The sequence below is a fragment of the Harpia harpyja genome, chromosome 8, assembly GCF_026419915.1.
Source record: "Harpia harpyja isolate bHarHar1 chromosome 8, bHarHar1 primary haplotype, whole genome shotgun sequence".
NCBI lineage: Eukaryota > Metazoa > Chordata > Aves > Accipitriformes > Accipitridae > Harpia > Harpia harpyja.
In genome coordinates, this window is record NC_068947.1 from 8,429,590 (window position 1) to 8,446,880 (window position 17,291).

Consider the following 17,291-nt stretch of genomic DNA (forward strand, 5'->3'; position numbering starts at 1 on the left):
TTTTACATTCTTTTACAACTGAGTGACAGCCTTTTATAATTTCAGGCTTTCAACACTTAGCAGTGTAACAGAAAATAAGAAAACTGCGAAGCAGGTAATTCAGACAGTGAATGAAAACTAGTAGGCACTACAGAGGAACCTAAACAAATGCCTGTAATGAAGCAACATTTCTGGGTCTGTACAGCAAATCAGGTTTTGGGACAGACATGATGCAATCTAAGCTGGCCAGGAAACATGATGCAATTTTGTATGCAAAAGGCCCTATTTTCATAATTGCATACTGAGATATCTCCAGTCATCACCACAGATGCACTGAAGTGAGAACTAATTCAACAGCAGACAAACAGGCAAGGATCATATTTCAAAACTTTGCAAATTCAGATTGCTCTTGGTTTTTTGCTTCCGCTTCGGTGCTGACATACAGAGATTGTGGCCATCTGCCAGCTGGAATGGCTCACAGAAGACGGGTCTGGCAGAGTAAGATTATGACTCTGGGCAGCAGAAGGGAAACAACAGGACATAAAGAAAGGGACTACTCAGACTATTTTGGTGATGAAAACAGACTTGCAACACCAGTCCCTACCTTTATCCCGATGTAAGACTAGAGTATTTCTCCAACATATGTATGCATTGGCATATCACCAGCAGATGTTTCACCAACATCAATTCAGGGCTATTAGGGAAGCCACAAGATGCTTACAGCTTTAGGAACAGAGGTTTTGCGAGAGACTTCAGGAAGAGAGTGTCTCCTAACCAGTACATTCCTCATATGAGTAGCTGCTATCACAACTGTGATTCTTGGGAACCCAATCTGTCATGTGCTCCCCTGGTTCATGAAGTGCTACTAAAGGCATTCATTCAGCAGCTGAATTATTAAAGTATATTTATATATATAAAAAAATTATTAAAATTAATATACAATTCAAATAAATCTCATAAAAACGGGAATGACATCGGTTTTGTTAGGCAAATCATGATATTCTCAAAATAAAAGCTTTATTGAGCAATAAGAACAGTCACACTTAGGACATTTAGTATCACACAAACAGAAACAGCGCAGTACATTGCTTGCTCCTACACATTTCAAAGATCAACACAAACATGTACTAATCTTTCTCATTTTCCCCTTGCAGTTGATGCAAAAGATACTGTGCCATGTTCTGATGGCCTGCTTGTAGGCAGAAACAATAGAAGGAAACTGGTGTCCAAAGACCTGGAGAGATTCCAAAGTCTCTGTGGTGTAAATTCTTTAATGTTTAATGCCTTACAAAACTCAAAATTATGAGCATACTCTCTTGTTGTGGTTCCATATGTACCTCTCTTCACTCCTACTTTTACACTTGATACTTCTTTCTTTCCTTCTACCCTCTTGCACTGAGGGCTTCATTTCTCTCCAGAGCTCTGAGTTCAGAAAATGGGTCTTCTGTCGTCATCATTTTCCCCCTTGTGAACAGGATCAGCCTCTTTGATCAAATGTGGGCAAGCTGCCTAGGACACTCTAATCAAGGCAAATAAACAATAAGACAGCTGTTAACTTTAGGAGTTTTGTAGAAAAACTTAATAGAAAGGTATTGGGAGGAGATTCTTAAAAACATGCGCAACATCACTTACTTCACACCAGCTTCCAACAGGATGAATAAATTGGCTTTCCAATGCCTGCAGTTACAGAAGATGCAGGGAGTGGACTGTCAGTATTCTTGGGCAAAAAAAATATAGAAATGGGGCAAGAAACATTATTAAACATATTACAAGTGATGCTGGAAAATATACTGCTCATGACTGTGTTAAAGAACAAAAGAAGACAACTGCTTAAAAAAAATTCCGGCTCAAACATTTTAATGAAGATTGTGCTAAAGGTAGAGAGCAAATGAATAAACAAACACAAATTTCAATCCCAGACTCCAAAAACTGGAGAAGAAAACGTTTCTCCGACTAGCTCAGCAAGCCAACTCAAAGTCAGAAAGTAACTATCACTGGTCCTTTCTATTCCAACATACAGCTACAGTATGTAAATAAACTTTTGGACTCTAACTCCTGACCTAGAAAGCCAAAGAACAAAGTATTTTACATTTACTTTACACTTTTCTCCCTAGAAGTCGTATAGGAATATTGATGCTGGATTAGATGAAAGCAGTATTTGAAATTTTCTGAATATTTTGTTTGAACGCTAAATATTAGTTCCTGTACATTTTCTTCATTTGCATTCAGTCAAGGTTCAGTGTTCGATGTAGCTGTCTCTCCAGCCCAAAACCAGCTTTAAGGAATGTTTTGTATCGGTTTGGGTGATTGTTGAGACATGTTAGTGTAAAACTGATATATTTCTATTAGATTTGAATCTACCTCATATTCCCACTGTCCCCGGCATACAGGTCCCACCACCTCTTCCAGGGGGTGGAAAAAAAAGGATGGGGGAATTTTGTGACCTGTAAATAAAGACTGAAAATAAAATGAAGCATGCATTAAGACACACCTGCTTGAGATACTTTTCCTTCCTCAGTGATGTTTGTCTTTTATCTCTTCCAGGTCAGGTTCAGCTGGATTTCAAGAAGCTCCTGGTTTCCCACAAGGTCTGTACCCCTCTCAGTAAAGTCATTATCGGCATGCACTTCTGGACCTTTTATTCCAGGTGTTATTGCAGTTCAATGCCATTCACGAAGGGCTGTAATTCCACTGTATCATCCAACTCCATCTAACAGCAGAAATGCGAGGTGCACACGGGCATGCACAGGTGTGAAGAACAAATGAGGGACAAAGGTTTTCTGTTTCCCTTCTTCACTTTTTTGTACGGCTCTTGCAGTTTCTCTACCTTTGCTCATTGTTGATCAGTATTCTACCCTCTCTTTTACCTCTAATTTACAATGTCCCAAAATACTTTTTGGTCCCAAAGAAATTTTGTACTCATGCTTCTACAGTTCCTTCTCCTCAAAAGCTTTGAGAAAATAAAGATCTGATTAACTAGAAGCTTCTCTGGTGACTTATCGGCACACTACAACAGCAAAGGCCAGCTACAGAGACATTTTTGAAACACGCTGCATAGATTAAAACAACAGGGAGAAGGGGAGATAGTAGAGAAATGATGCTGCATGCAAACCTAGTTGACTGCATGCAAGTTGACTTCTTCAAAAGCTTTATCTAAGTGGCTGCTATTACAGTGACATGGGAGTTAGGGGACTGTTGCTGATGAGGGTAACAGTGCTGGCGCAGGCACATGCTGGGGGAATGCAAGGAGGCAATTTAAATTGACTAGTCTAAACTGAGAATTATACTAGTGTTATTTCAAACTGGGTGTGGGCATATCAAAGGATATATAAAAAAAAAATTTTCAAAAGGGAAATTTCATAGTGTCCCAGGCTACATTCTGACTAATTCTATGCAACAGGCAATTTAATAGAACTGGTTCAATCCAAGAAAAAGTGTCAGGTTTTGTTCCAAATAAACTATTCATGGATAATTCATCTTCTACAAAGTTAGGCTTGAAAAATTAATTGTATAATTTCACAAATTCTTCAATGAGTATTGTTTCCATCATTTCAAAGCAATGAAAATAAAAATTAATACTGCTCACTGTATTGATCTGAGCTTCTTTGAATGCTTTGGCAATTTATTTCTGATTTTAGTAGGATTTTCTGAAGTTTTTGGAGTTGCTCTTTCAAAGGTTATTTTCAGTTGACAGTTAACAGTAATTTGAATCTTCATTTCAGAGATACAGTTTTATCTGTTGTTGCAGGCAGATTCCTAGTGAACTTGTTGACCGTGTTCAACAGATACTGTTTACTTCCAGGATACAAACCTCCGTATTTTAAGATTGCCTACTAAACACTGTCAGATTCACAAGAAACATTCAAGCTGAACAAAGTCATGCTTACTTTAAATCCTGTGCGATACATTCAGTTATTACAGATTCCCTTATGACAGTTCTTGGGCATGTCTTGTGAAAACGTTCAGTGATCTCACACTAACTTCAAAGGCATCCGATAGCTCCCACAGAACAGTCCTCTGTCCTCTCCACAACCTCATCTGATATATTACCTCAGGATTCAAATAAAAATCATACTTTCCAAGCTGTCCAAGTATATAACCTTTTATCATATACTCCATTTCCAATACTGACCTGTAACAATAGCAGTATGTTCATCTCCACATGATATAAGTACAGGCTTGTCATTTTTGAACCAGAACTTGCTAGGAATATCTTCTGCAAATTTGCTTTTTCCAAATGTGAAAACAGCACCTGATTCTGAAACACAAAAAGATAATGTCAATTTTAGTGAAAACAGATTTTGCCTCATACATTTTGAAATGGTCAATTCCTATTAATTCAATTGCACATTTTAGTTTCCTATCTTTTTCTTTTTTTAAAAAATGGCTGAAGCATTTTATTCCATTCTGTTTCACCAAGACTACTTCATTTTCAGGCTCACATTTTAGTCCTTGTGATTCTTCTTAGCTTCCATGAATTTCCTAGCAGAACAGGTATTGTTGTTGGTATATTGTGTTCTGAGGACATAATTTATTCTAAAGTACACTAATGTACTTTATCTCTACCCTCTAAGAAAAACTACTAGGTATATAAAAGAAAGAATAAAGAACTCTGAATAACTGCCCCCAGAAAGTAAAATAAAAAGCTCATCCTGAAAGCAGGTCGGGACAAAGAGTTCTCACTTACGTTTATACTTGAATTCAAACAGGTTTTCCAAATTGCATTAGAGAGAGAGACACACACACTGTAAAGAGGTGACAGGCTCCAAACTGACCACTCTTCCTCACCCATCTGAAAAGATACATGTGCTCTAAAAATGTCCCCCTAAAATCAAAACTCTCAGCCTTCAAAACATGGGTTGGCACAACAGTCTTTGATCATCAAACCATGATCTAAAAAAACCCAAACAAAACGACCCCAAAATAAAGTCCAGACAGCTCTTCTGCCCTTGTAATCTGTCTAGTTTTCTCGATTCTTCCCACTTTAAAAAGTGTCAGTAATATTGTTTTAAAACATAGAATGTTAACTATTCATTCACCTTTTGGTTAAGCATGTGGCTTGACGCAGTAAATATTAATTCTACCGGAAAATAAACGAACTTACAAGTTAAATAATTTGCCAAAAGCCATGCAGACAATGTGGCAAAGCACAATTAGACCTTCTATTTTAAAATGTCAAACCTTGTGCTTTAAGCATAGAGTAATTTTTTGAGAAAAAAAACAAAGAAAAAAACCAAGCCTTTGCCTTGCAGACTTTTTGTTAACATGTAAGCTATGATAACACAAATACAAACAGTAACACTGGACTGCTTCTGTAAAATTACATATAATTTGATAGTAACATTGAATCATCTTCGTGTATTTACTTTCAATGAAAACAATCAATAGTCTGCACCCCAGCTCCAAAACTGAAAGTTCGCTCTTTCAGTTTGATATTCATTTTGAAATGATTCTTTAATGCAAAAGTTTCCCATATTTGCAAATGACACGTTATTTTACGCATCAGGTTCAGCAGACACGTATAAAATTGTATTTACTACCCCTCTAGATGTGTTTCACTGTTTTATTAAAAACAAGCCTTGTGCAGACAAATTCAAGCCTTTTTAAAGAAAGGGTTGAGTTTTTCCTCATTTTATGCAGACACACCTACAACCACAGACATGCTAGAAGGCATCTGAAAACTCTATTTTAAGTGTTAATCTCCAGCCAGACAGCCAAGCTGCATATTTGAATGCGCTTACAGTGATCTCTTTGGCCCTCATGCCAAAGTAGAGCTCGCTGGTTCATTTCTTTTTCTTTCAAATGCGTTAACATGAAAGTATAATTTTTTTTTAATTCAATGTATGCAAAAAGCAGTTTAGTCCACAAACATCCTTCGTACCTCCAACATTTCCCAACTGAAACCGAAGCCGTCAGCTGGGAAATTAAATCCTACCAATTCACAGAATTAAACCCCATACAACATAAATGAGGTTTTTGCTGTCTCGGCACCGAGCAAATGCCTAACAATTACCGTAGGTCGAGCCGCGGAGCAAAACTCATTTACTAACTGGAAAAAAAAAAAACCAACCCTGCCTACTTAACGCTGCACTACTATACCACGCCGGTGACGACAGCACGGTTGCCCCCGTCTAATCTCTGACGTCAGCGTACGTCTTTCTCCCCAGACGCCGGAAGACACCGGCCCGAGCCGGCGGCCCGCACCGGCAGGCCGGAGAGGAGCCGGGGGCGGCCGCGAAGCGCAGAGCGGGGCCACCGGGGGGGGCCGCGGCCGTTGGGGCGCCGGTGATGGCGCCCACAGCGGCCGCTGCCGCGGTTGGGGGGGGGGGGGGGGGGAAGCGGGCGGGGAACGCCACAGGCGGACGAGGTCCCCCGACCCGACCCGCAGCTCCGTCCCCTGTGAGGGACCGGCAGCACTCACCGGGCACCGGCAGCTCGTCCTCCTCGGCGGGCTCGGCCATGGCAGCTGGCGGCGGGCGGCCGCCCCCGCGCCCCATGCACAGCGGCGGCGGCCCGCCGGAAGTAAACAGAGGCCCTGCCACGGGCAACGGCCATAGAGAGCGGCGCAGCGCGGGCCGACGAAGCCAGCTGCCGGGAGGAGGCCCGGACTGCGGGCTGGCGGTGGGGTGGGGGTGGCAGCGCCCCCTGGTGGCCGGCGGGCGCCTGCGGTTCCCGCTCCGCCATCTTGACGTTCCCCTCAGCCGGCGGCGGGTTGTCCGTGCCTCCCCACGGACGGGGGCTCACGGGTGCTGAAAGGAGGGAAGACTCACCTCCCTTGAAAGCCCCTTGCGAGACCCCTCTCCAGCAGAGCGTGGCTTTCCTGGCACCGTCCCGGCATGGCCGGGCATCGTTTCTGTCTGCCTCCTCTGTAGGCTGCCCCTGCCTCCAGCTGCCCAAGCAGCCATCTCGCACTGGGGCTCTGCCTTGAGCTCCCTGCTTAGCCAAGCCAGGCTCCTGATACCTCTGCTGGCTTTGCTGAGTGATTGGAAGGGCTGCCCTGCCTCAGCCAGGTGAACAGAACGTAAATCAGAAACTTTATTCTGTCAGCACCGCGGTTCTGCTGTCCTAACAGACAAGTTTCCTCTATTTGGTGGTCTCTCTTTCACCAGCATGTCCCTGTAAAGTCTTTTGATGGGGTGCACGAGAAGACGTTCAGCTACCCACCCAGCCAGGGTCACTTAGGTGATGGCAGTTGTGCAGACCCCACTGGAATCAAGTCCAGGGGCTTGTAGCCTTTTAACCATATTTAATGCGCAGTCCCAAACTCCCAGTGGAGCTTTTCCCTCCATTTTCTTGCTGTTCCTGTGTGTTTCAGATATGCCCGGTCATCCCTTGCCGAAAGAAAAAGCTCTTGCTTTCAGGATGATGTACTGCAACAGAGGCAGCTGGCAGCCTGGACAGCCAATTTAAGCCTTGTTTTATGCAGAGTTTAATCAATACAGTTGTTGGTGCGTAAGATGAGGTGTCCATATAAGTACACACAAAGAAGGGTGGCCACATTTTCAAAAGGGAACAGCAAGTGTTTGTGATTTTTGCCCCTACACAAGGCAGGGATTTCATCTCATTGAACCCCAATATCCCTCTGATGCTTTCTGCCCTAACTGCTTCTCCTAAGTCTGGAGCACAGGGATATCCAGCAAAAGCTGTTCAAAATAAAACTGAGCAAACATTGTTTTGTGAAGTGATGCCTGAGATTGTAGTTACCAGATACTGTGGTTGCCAAGAACATAAATGGGTTATGAAATGATTAGGCAGATTCATGGGAAGAAGGTGTCTGCAGCAGGGTTTTAGTTTCTATGACTGTGGGATCCTATTTGAGGATCAGCATGTCATGGTTTAACCCCAGCCAGCAACTAAGCACCACGCAGCCGCTCACTCACTCCCCCCCACACCCAGTGGGATGGGGGAGAAAATCAGGAAAAGAAGTAAAACTCATGGGTTGAGATAAGAATGGTTTTATAGAATAGAAAAAAACCCTAATAATGTTAATGATAATACTAATGAAGTGACAGCAGTAATAATAAAAGGATTGGAATATACAAATGATGCACAGTGCGATTGCTCACCACCCGCCGATCGACGCCCAGCCAGTCCCCAAGCGGCGATCCCCCTGCCCCCACCCCGCCCAGTTTATATACTAGATGTGACATCACATGGTATGGAATACCCTGTTGGGCCAGTTTGGGTCAGCTGCCCTGGCTGTGTCCTGTGCCAACTTCTTGTGCCCCTCCAGCTTTCTCGCTGGCTGGGCATGAGAAGCTGAAAAATCCTTGACTTTAGACTAAACATTACTTAGCAACAACTGAAAACATCTGTGTGTTATCAACATTCTTCTCATACCTAACTCAAAAACATAGCACTGTACCAGCTACTAGGAAGACAATTAACTCTATCCCACCTGAAACCAGGACACAACATCTGGTTGGGAGAGGTGGAAGCCACCTCACAAAGTGGGACAAATGTGTCTGCTGGTAGGGTGGCTGACCCAGTAAAGAGGTCTTTGAACAAGGAATGATGGGGAAAGGACAGAGTCACCAGCAGCGTCTGCGAGTGGGCAGACGCTGAGCTCCTAGAAGTCTTCATTGGCCACCACTGAGTGCAGAATGGATGGGAAAGGCTGTTTATAGAGTGGGCATTTGGTTCTGGTTTTCATAGAATCATAGAATTGTTTAGGTTGGAAAAGACCTTTAAGATCATCGAGTCCAACCGTCAACCCAACACCACCATGCCCACTAAACCATGTCTTGAAGTGCCTCATCTACGTGTTTTTTGAACACCTCCAGGGATGGTGACTCCACCACTTCCCTGGGCAGCCTGTTCCAATGCCTGCCAGGTATTTTGGATGCCCACTGCATGCAGACGAAGCAGAAGTCGTGCTGGCAGTGGTCCAGTCACGCCACATTGTCCCAGGTGTCCAGCCATATACCGCTGGAAGATGCAGCTGTGGGCATGGGGGGGTGCAGCAGCTTGGGAGCTGCTCCCCCTCAGAGGTGCCCCAGCCACTCTACAGAAGAGAGGCACCGAGGTCAGGCCTTTCCTCGGGGTGGGAGGCCAGGGGGAGCAGATGAGCTGTGAAAGGATATTGACCTCCCAAGGTGTTTCTTTCAGGTTGATAGGAAGCAGCATGGGCACTCTTGGTGCCCGACCCCACAGCCACTGCTGTATAAATGCCTTTCTTGCCTTCCCCTACCCTGACTGTTGCTTCCCCTCAAGAAAGGAGGTGTCAAGGATCAGTCTCCTGCCAGCTCAGAGACGAGAGAGGCCTTATGTTCATATGAGATGACTGTATCGATATCATTCCTTTATCCTAATCTACTTTTATCTTACACTACATTATTCTCTCTTCACCAATGTGTCTTAACCCATGTACTGCTATTACTCCATTTTCAATACCAAACCCAGGAATATAGAAACACGCCAAACCAATTCAGTCCTGATTTCAAGACTGAAGCATTTTATGGTGTTGAGATGAATGAGTCAGTTTTTCACATGGTAGCACAATGAGCCCTGGCAGCCCGGGGGAAACTAGCAGGAGTGAGGGGTGGCTCTGGGGCTCTGCACCGAGAGATGCTGCTGTCACCCCAAATTTAAGAGAAGTGCATCGCACCAACAGCAATGCCAACATTGGTCCAACTCTCCTCCTGCGCCTGGTGCTGCTGCTCGCTCACAGGAGCTTAGGAGGGAATTGGTCCACACACGAACTGGGGTCGGGCAGTCCCTGTACAGGGGCGACCTGGCAAAGGGGCACTGGCACTGTCCCCTCCCTGTGGGGCTGCCGGATGAGACTAGGGGCCTTGGCATCTCGACCACCTTTCTTTTCCCTGCCGTCTTTTCTCCTGGGTACCACTGGTGACACACGCTCAGTCCCCAGGGGCTGGGCTCGAAGGCCATGGGAGTCATTTGCCAGAGAAGGGCAACTAAGAGGGAAACCATGGCCTGGCTTCATTCTCTATGTGCAGCTCTTCTGGCTCTTTCATTTCCTTCCCATTCATTTCTGTTGGGTTTTGCTTCTGCCTGACATTTCCCCTGGCAAATGCTGCGTTTTCCAAACATCTCAGGGTTGGTTTGGTCTGAGGGGTCCTGAACAAATCCCACCAAGAGCTATCACCCTGCATGACTTTTTCACGGCAGTCTTTCTTTCTGGGGAAGTCACCTTTTTTTCTGTGTTTTAATTATATGATTCTCACATCGCAATTTCAACATATCGCCTTCTCTGACAGATATGCCATCACCTTGATTTACACAAGTACGCTTCTCCTTACACAGAGGAGGAAATGAGAAAGTAATGGTCATATTTCAAAACCACCTACAGTGCAGGTGGCATAAAATCTTATCCGACAATTATATCTGAAGGTAGAAATTTAAATGAAATCACTTTAGTATTTAGCAATTGACCAACATCGGATTATACAGCAAGCAGTTTAATGTAAGGAGGTCTGCAGGCTGCAATATTTAAGTTTCTGGGCCTCACTGAGGGTTGCTTAACACTACCGTAGCACAACTGAAAACTCGGTCCAAAAAAACCCCAGGAAAATACACATTTTTTTAATGTAGCCCTTCTCCATTCTTCTCAGGGCCCTGAGGGCACAAATAAGCCTTAACGGCCCTGCCGAGCCCCACACCCGTGGGCCCAGGACCCTCATTTCGGCTCAGCGCGGGGCCGTCAGTCCCTGCCCAGGCCGTGCTAGGGCCGGGGAGCCCCCACGGTCACGCCGCCCCGCTTGTGCTGCGCCCTGACAAATCTTCTTTTGCCTGTTTCTACTCGCACGTGCTCCTGTACAAATATTTAACAAACACGACATTGCTACAAAGTGGTATTGACACAGGTATGATATGATGGGCCCACAGCAAAGAGCACAAACTGCGAGTGGTGCAACGGGCCCTGTGAGAAATCTCTATCTGTAGAGTTTGACCAAGGAAAAGCTTCGGTGTCAGCCCACGCCAAGCCCAGCCCTGGCTAGGACAACCAAAGCAAAGACTTTGCTTCTTGGTTTTCCCTCGTTTGCACAGCAGCACAGCTCGCTCTCTGCTTCATATGCCTTTGTTTCTCTTTACCTTATTTGTGGGACTGAGAGAGTCTAACGCGAACGGAAGATGCTGTTTAATGTGAGGAACTTCTTCAGGATGGCAAAACTAACAGGGGCCAGCAAGCAGCTGCTGCGACAGTTTTGGTAAGCTTATCCTTTAGTTTTGTCTGGCGTTCAGTGACATTTAGTCAGAAACCTGGAGACAAAAGCAGCTGAATCCTGTGAAGGAGTGAGTGTTTCAGAGAAAGGTGCTTTCTTTTCTGTATTTTTAGTGCCCTTTTGCCTCCCAGGGCAGCAAGTTCTACATCTTCGGGAGGCTGGAGGATTTTCCCTTTTAATGTCTGTGAAATGCTGTTAATTCTTTCTGTGGGATTTAGCAGCAAAGTCAAGAAGGAATGTTTCTTCTTGAGGTCAGTGTACGCTGCAGGTACTGTAATCAATAAATAACTATCTGAATAAAGTACAGGAAATTCTTATGCATTTAGACAATTATCATGGCTAGTACCAGGGGGGAAATTGTCTCCTTGAAGCTGCAAGGTGAATCTCTACTTCGGTATTTTTTTGTCTCTATATACACTGGAGGTGTGCAGGAAAAGCATGACGTGATATGAGGTTCGAAGTTAACGGGGTAGACCTGGCTCCATGACCTGGCTTTGGGTTCTTTCTTCAGCCGCATAGACGTGTCTGTGCCCCGTGCCTTTGTACCTGTATGGCAGTGTTTCAGTAAGCTGCTTCTCATAGAATCGTTTCGGTTGGAAAAGACCTTCAAGATCATCGAGTCCAACCATCATCCATGCCCACTAAACCATGTTCTGGAGTACCTTGTTTACATGCTTTTTGAATACCTCCAGGGATGGTGACTCAACCACCTCCCTGGGCAGCCTGTTCCAATGTCTGACAATCCTCTCAGTAAAGAAATTTTTCCCAATATCCAACCTAAACCTCCCTTGCTGCAACTTGAGGCCATTTCCTCTTCTCATGCTTGTCACATCTCCAGAATCAGGTTAAAATTAGACTTGAAACTTAATTCCACATCTTCCTATGTTTTTATGTCGGCGTCAATAAGAATAGCATTAACAGTGTTATGTAACAAATTATTAGTGCTAGAAGACAATATATGGGAATTTCACATTCACAAGAATCCTAATATGCAATAAGTAATTTTTATTTATCATTTCTACATTACATCAGATGAAAAACAAATATTTATCCAAGTTCTGTGATTTATTTGCTACAGTTTTAAAGTGGTGATAATTTTTTTATGGATTTTGGGTTTTCACTGCTGGCAACTTCCTCTGCTAGATGATAAAAAAGCAAGTTTGGAAAACAACTGCAGTAAAGCTGGTTTTCCAATAGAGTCACCCAATTTGTTAAGCTTCCAACATAATGTTTGTTATTTTTAGGGGTTTTTTTAACATTATATCATAATGTTGGCGTAAGCTATCACCACTGTCTATAAGCATTACAAGTTAAGCACACTGTGGTTGATACTGCAGGATAACCTAATATCTATCAGTCTGTGCTAATGGTCCAAAGCAATTGCTGTCCTTGCTCAAAAAGGAATAAGCCAACTGCTTGACCATGCAATTCTGCCTGTTACATTTTAACTTTGGTATGTTGTCTCATGATCCTTCTCTGGAATTTATTTGTCCACTTCTGCCTCTCTTTCAGAGGATGTGGACAACAGGGAAGGGAACAGGTTTCTTGGAGGTCATAGCAATAAAACAGAATGATCATGGGAACATAGAGGTCAGGAGCAGACCTCTAGTCCAACTTTCTGCTTGTAGCCTGACAACAGCATATGAGGTCAGCTATGTCTTTGCTTAGCCACGTCTTGAAAATCTCCAAGGATGGTAATTCCAAATCCTCTCTGGGTAACCAATTTTAGTGCTTCACTATCTAGCAGTGCAGAAATTAGAGGTGGATATTTCTCAGTCCAATTCTCAATCATGCTGAGTGGTAAAACAAGACCAATGAACAGAAGTTTTTGCTTGGCAGGTTGAGATTAGACAATCTCTTACTCCCTGGAAGGAACTGTAGGCTGCAATTAGAAACTCAAGGAGCAGCACCAAAGCTGCTCTGGAAACAATGCAGCAAAGGAGAGTAGAGTGAGAAACAGCAAGCAATTGCATAGATTTTAAAACAGGACAAGTATTTTTTTGTTCCCCCAAACTGGATAGAGTAGCTAATCCCTGTTCTGAAAAATGATAATAATAAAAACGTCACAGTTAGGATACTAATTTCCTTCAGAATATACACATTGAAGTTAGAGCCAATCCCTTGAATATCAACTAAAAGAGCCTCGGTATTCAAGGCTGGATTTCAGTAGCTTAACTTGGTAGGCTGTTTTTCATGCTATGGTGGAAGCTGCCTGACCTATGAATGCCCAGCCTTTCTTATAATGTCAGGTATACTCTATTCTGCAGTAGTTTAATGTAGAAGTGCAGGAAATAATTTTGCTAGCTCTGTAACACCCACTTCAAATTAAAAAATGGGGCATTTGAATGTTTCCAAACTGTTTCTAGGTTGTTTAACTCAGGTTGGAGGCAAGCATGGGGACAGAAGGATAACACTTATAGCAAAATATGTAACTTTATTTTACTAATCATTGCAATGCTATGAAGGTTAGTCTTTATGGCTTGGAGATGTGCATTATTATTTTAAATGGTACTGCTACAAATATTTATCACTTAACTCACACATACAGTTCAGACTGTATTTCACTTAAGAATCAATTTTCAGAGACTCTCCAGGAAAATAGATGGGCAACATTACTCTAAACTTAGAAAACAAGAAATCCACTCCTTTATCTGTGTGGTACTACAGAAAAGTCCAGCCCTTCTGCAGTTTGGGGGCTTGTGCAGAGACTGGACTCTGATGGTGCACATTGATGGGCATCTTTGTGGTGCTTTGGCTTAGCTTAGTGGTGGATCCTCTGGCAGTCTGCATAATCTCTGGAACACATTGCCCTGATATATGATGGCATATGCTGCGTTCCAGCAATATTAATCTGTAGAGCATCTGCATGGGCTACTTCTTCATACATTCTCCATGTTTCCACTGTTACACATAATCCTTTTCACTGTGAAAAAAGTCTACTTAGTAATGGCGGTGGTATAATGTGTATCTAAAGCACTTTTAAGGTGTCCAGAAGGAAAACACACAGTATTTCGATATCTTCAGTTAAAGAAAAAATTCTGCTACATGATTTGAAAAGTTGTGCAGTTTGTACTGTGATATCAAACGGACAGTAATAATGTGTGGTACCATTCCCTTAAGAGCTGCTTTCTTCCTCCAGTTTCAGTTGGAGCCTGTGACACAAAATTCTGCAGAAAAAGTCTTTTCTTCCAGATTTAACTAATAGAACTCCAAAATCTTTAGAAGCCATAATAGGCCAATCCATTACCAGGGCTTTTATTCATTGGAATTAACAGAAGAATGAACAGAAATTCTGGGGTTTTGCCCTGAATTTTCCTAGCTGTGGGCTCCAGGGCTTGGCTATTCGCAGGTGCTGTAATGGAGCCTGGCCTCAAAAGTGAGCTAGAGGGAAGCCTACTTGGGAATACAAAAGCAGAAGCTGCACTCATTCCATTTGTTTGCATTGCTTTGGTCTCCATTTCATCAGATCAGTCTAAAACCGCTGCATTTAATTAAAAAGACATGTTTAGCTTGTACCCATCCAAACCTTAGCAAGAGTACAGTGCAGGCTGTGTTGTGCTAAGGAGCGCTGTAGGTACGGTGTCAGAGACGAGGCTAAGCTGCCACTCTCCCTTATTAAGCCCTTCCTTTCTCTGTGGAAACACAGGCTTGTGTGTGACTTTCATTAAGACACTTCATCTAAGCTAGGGGAAATTTGATCATATAACTTCTGTGGGTGATTATCAACATCCAATTTCATGTGACTCTGAAGTCGTAAATCTGGCTGGAGGCCAGAATACACTGAATAAATAAGCTGCACATGCCCAGAACATCTCTTGTGTGGTACCAGAAGGACCAGAGCACATGGCTATTTTGTTGGGGTTTTTTACCCTTTTCCGCAGCGTAATCAAGAGATTTCATACACATTTATAGAAATGCCACCATTTGTATCGGTGGGGGTGAAGCATGGCAAGTGTCTACTCATCCACAAAGCACAAAGGAGGGAAGAAGAACACCGCCATCCGTTCCTCGTATTCTGTGCCCCCAAAGGGCAGCTTTGAGGTCTACGCGTAAGCCATTTCACCAAGCCCTGAATGGCTTTATGCATTTGGGTTTATTTGATTAGGCAGCATGCAGGCAAGTCGTATGCATATCAGAAGGTGAGAGAAACTACATCTAATGTACAGTTTATAATACAATTTGAGACACTGTTACAGTGGTGATTGATATAGTACATAGTGGCATGTTGTGTCTGTCTGACAGTAAAAGTTATTTAAAGTAATTAACACGGTCCATCAAGCTGATCCAGCTGGGTCAAATGAAGGAAGTGGGAGAGATTTCAGTACAATTTAGCGTTGAATGACAAAAAGTGTATATTTTTTACTCTTTTGACACAGGTATGGGCCACCAGCTCAGATGAATGTTCATCTGAAAGGTCGTGACCTCATTACTCCACAGAACTACACAGCAGATGAGCTGAAGTATTTGCTGTGGATGGCCTCAGATTTGAAACAAAGGATAAAGCACAAAGGAGAGGTAAAATGCTCTAACTGTCATTTAGGTCACTCAGATATTGAAATAAATACTGTTCTGAAGAATATTGGGAATGAGCCGTTCAGCTGTCTTGTCCTAAACAACATCACCTGAGCTCTTAAATACTGTAAATCATGGGCTACAAATCAAAAAGCCTTCCTGTAAAGTGTTCAGAGATAGTCTCTAAATACTTCAGAGGACTTTGCAAGTGAGAAAGTTAAACACCTTTGCACAGCTAACTCCCTGTTGTCAGCTAACCCCATCCATCGACACATGGTGTACATGCAGCACTAAATGCAGGAAATGGAAGACACTTCCCTGCATGGGATTAAATTAGTATCAGAGTTCTCCTTAATACTAGCTCAAATTCAGTGCCAAAGTGCAGTTGCTTTTTGCCCTTAGAATTACTTCTTTCCCTTTAACCTTTCCACTGCTAATAAATTCCTTGAACTGCAGGAGAACAAAGCTATGGTTAAGAAAACACCTGTGTAACTTTTCTAGTGCTGAATTAAAATGTAAAAGAAGTATTTCACACTGTACAGTGTATAGTGACTATAAAATTGAAATGCCTTCAATTTTCATGTTCCAGTATTTGCCTTTGATGCAAGGAAAATCTCTGGCCATGATTTTTGAGAAGAGAAGCACAAGAACAAGATTATCTGCAGAAACAGGTAGGTCTGAGCAATGGCACAGTTAGATTTTATATGAAGTTGTATACTGTGAGTATGTACTGAATAACGCTGCGTAATTTTGTATTTAGCAATTTCTACTCAGGAGAAACCTAAAGTTTGAAAGCAAAAATAGGAAAAGAATGGTAGCTAATTGTGTTTCACCTTGCATATTAATGTCACAAGCACATCGCTTTAGTCACTGAAATTTTGCCAGATCATTCCAAAACATGATAGATCAGAAATAAAGTAACAGGCAGAAGTAAGCATTTCTGGTGTAAGCTCCTAGTTGTACTGGCAAGATGCACATTTCGTAACATCTATTTTAGTAAGTGTCACAAATTTAATTCTGTGCAAGCTCTAATAAGTATTTTTCTAATGTATTATGCATTACTGTTGTCACATTTCAGAGTATGTGTTTAGGCTGGGAATCATAGTAATGCCTTGATATAAATTAGGGAAAAAAAATAACGTGATTACCTACAGGGGAAGATAACTTCATGGAGAGACTTCAGGGTATTAGCCTAATAAGATCAGGCACTGGAACATTATTCTTTTAGGATACAGTCCTGCAAACACTGAAACACATACATATCTTTATTTACATGGTAGTTTTTCTGAAGTCAGCGGAAATAAATCATTCATGTGCTTGCATGTTAGCAAGGAATAACTATGAATTGGTGATGCATCAAGGAAGGAGAAGCTTGCCCTTCCCACACTGAAGCTGACCCAGCATCCCTTAGGCTGACTTATCCCTAGTGAAGGGACAGGAAACTTGTTGAGCATTCACATTTCTTTACGATGTGTAAGGGATAAGGTAAAAATAATGGAAGGAAGAAGCAGATATGTTAACTGCCAGCATTTCTGAATTTGCCTTTGTATCCTCTGGCACAGCCATTTACCTGCTGATCCTGCTCTTTATGCAGACTTCTTGTTGCTTTCTGTT

At 42.8% G+C, this 17,291-nt stretch overlaps 2 protein-coding genes across 9 annotated transcripts in view; one reads left to right on the top strand and one right to left on the bottom strand.

Moving 5' to 3' along the window:
* RPGR (retinitis pigmentosa GTPase regulator) overlaps positions 1–6,687 on the bottom strand; it is a 43,914-nt gene extending 37,227 nt beyond the window's left edge. For 2 of the 7 annotated variants that reach the window (XM_052794065.1, XM_052794060.1), the window contains exons 1-4: positions 5,861–6,203; positions 4,667–4,771; positions 4,112–4,237; positions 2,471–2,929 (exon numbers count right to left, since the gene is read on the bottom strand). Coding sequence is in view for 2 of the 7 variants with exons in the window: in XM_052794059.1 (XP_052650019.1) it covers positions 4,112–4,237; positions 6,401–6,476 (202 nt within the window). In the remaining 5 variants the exon portion in view is untranslated. The other 5 variants (XM_052794059.1, XM_052794058.1, XM_052794061.1 and 2 more) reach the window with 4 other exon arrangements.
* A 4,386-nt stretch (positions 6,688–11,073) lies between these two features.
* The window catches only part of OTC (ornithine transcarbamylase), a 31,631-nt gene continuing 25,413 nt past the window's right edge, over positions 11,074–17,291 (top strand). The window contains exons 1-4 of one of the 2 annotated variants that reach the window (XM_052794790.1): positions 11,074–11,152; positions 12,273–12,337; positions 15,537–15,680; positions 16,267–16,348. In XM_052794790.1, the coding sequence (XP_052650750.1) occupies positions 11,074–11,152; positions 12,273–12,337; positions 15,537–15,680; positions 16,267–16,348 (370 nt within the window). The remainder of the gene's footprint in view (positions 11,153–12,272; positions 12,338–15,536; positions 15,681–16,266; positions 16,349–17,291) is intronic. The other variant, XM_052794791.1, reaches the window with a different exon arrangement.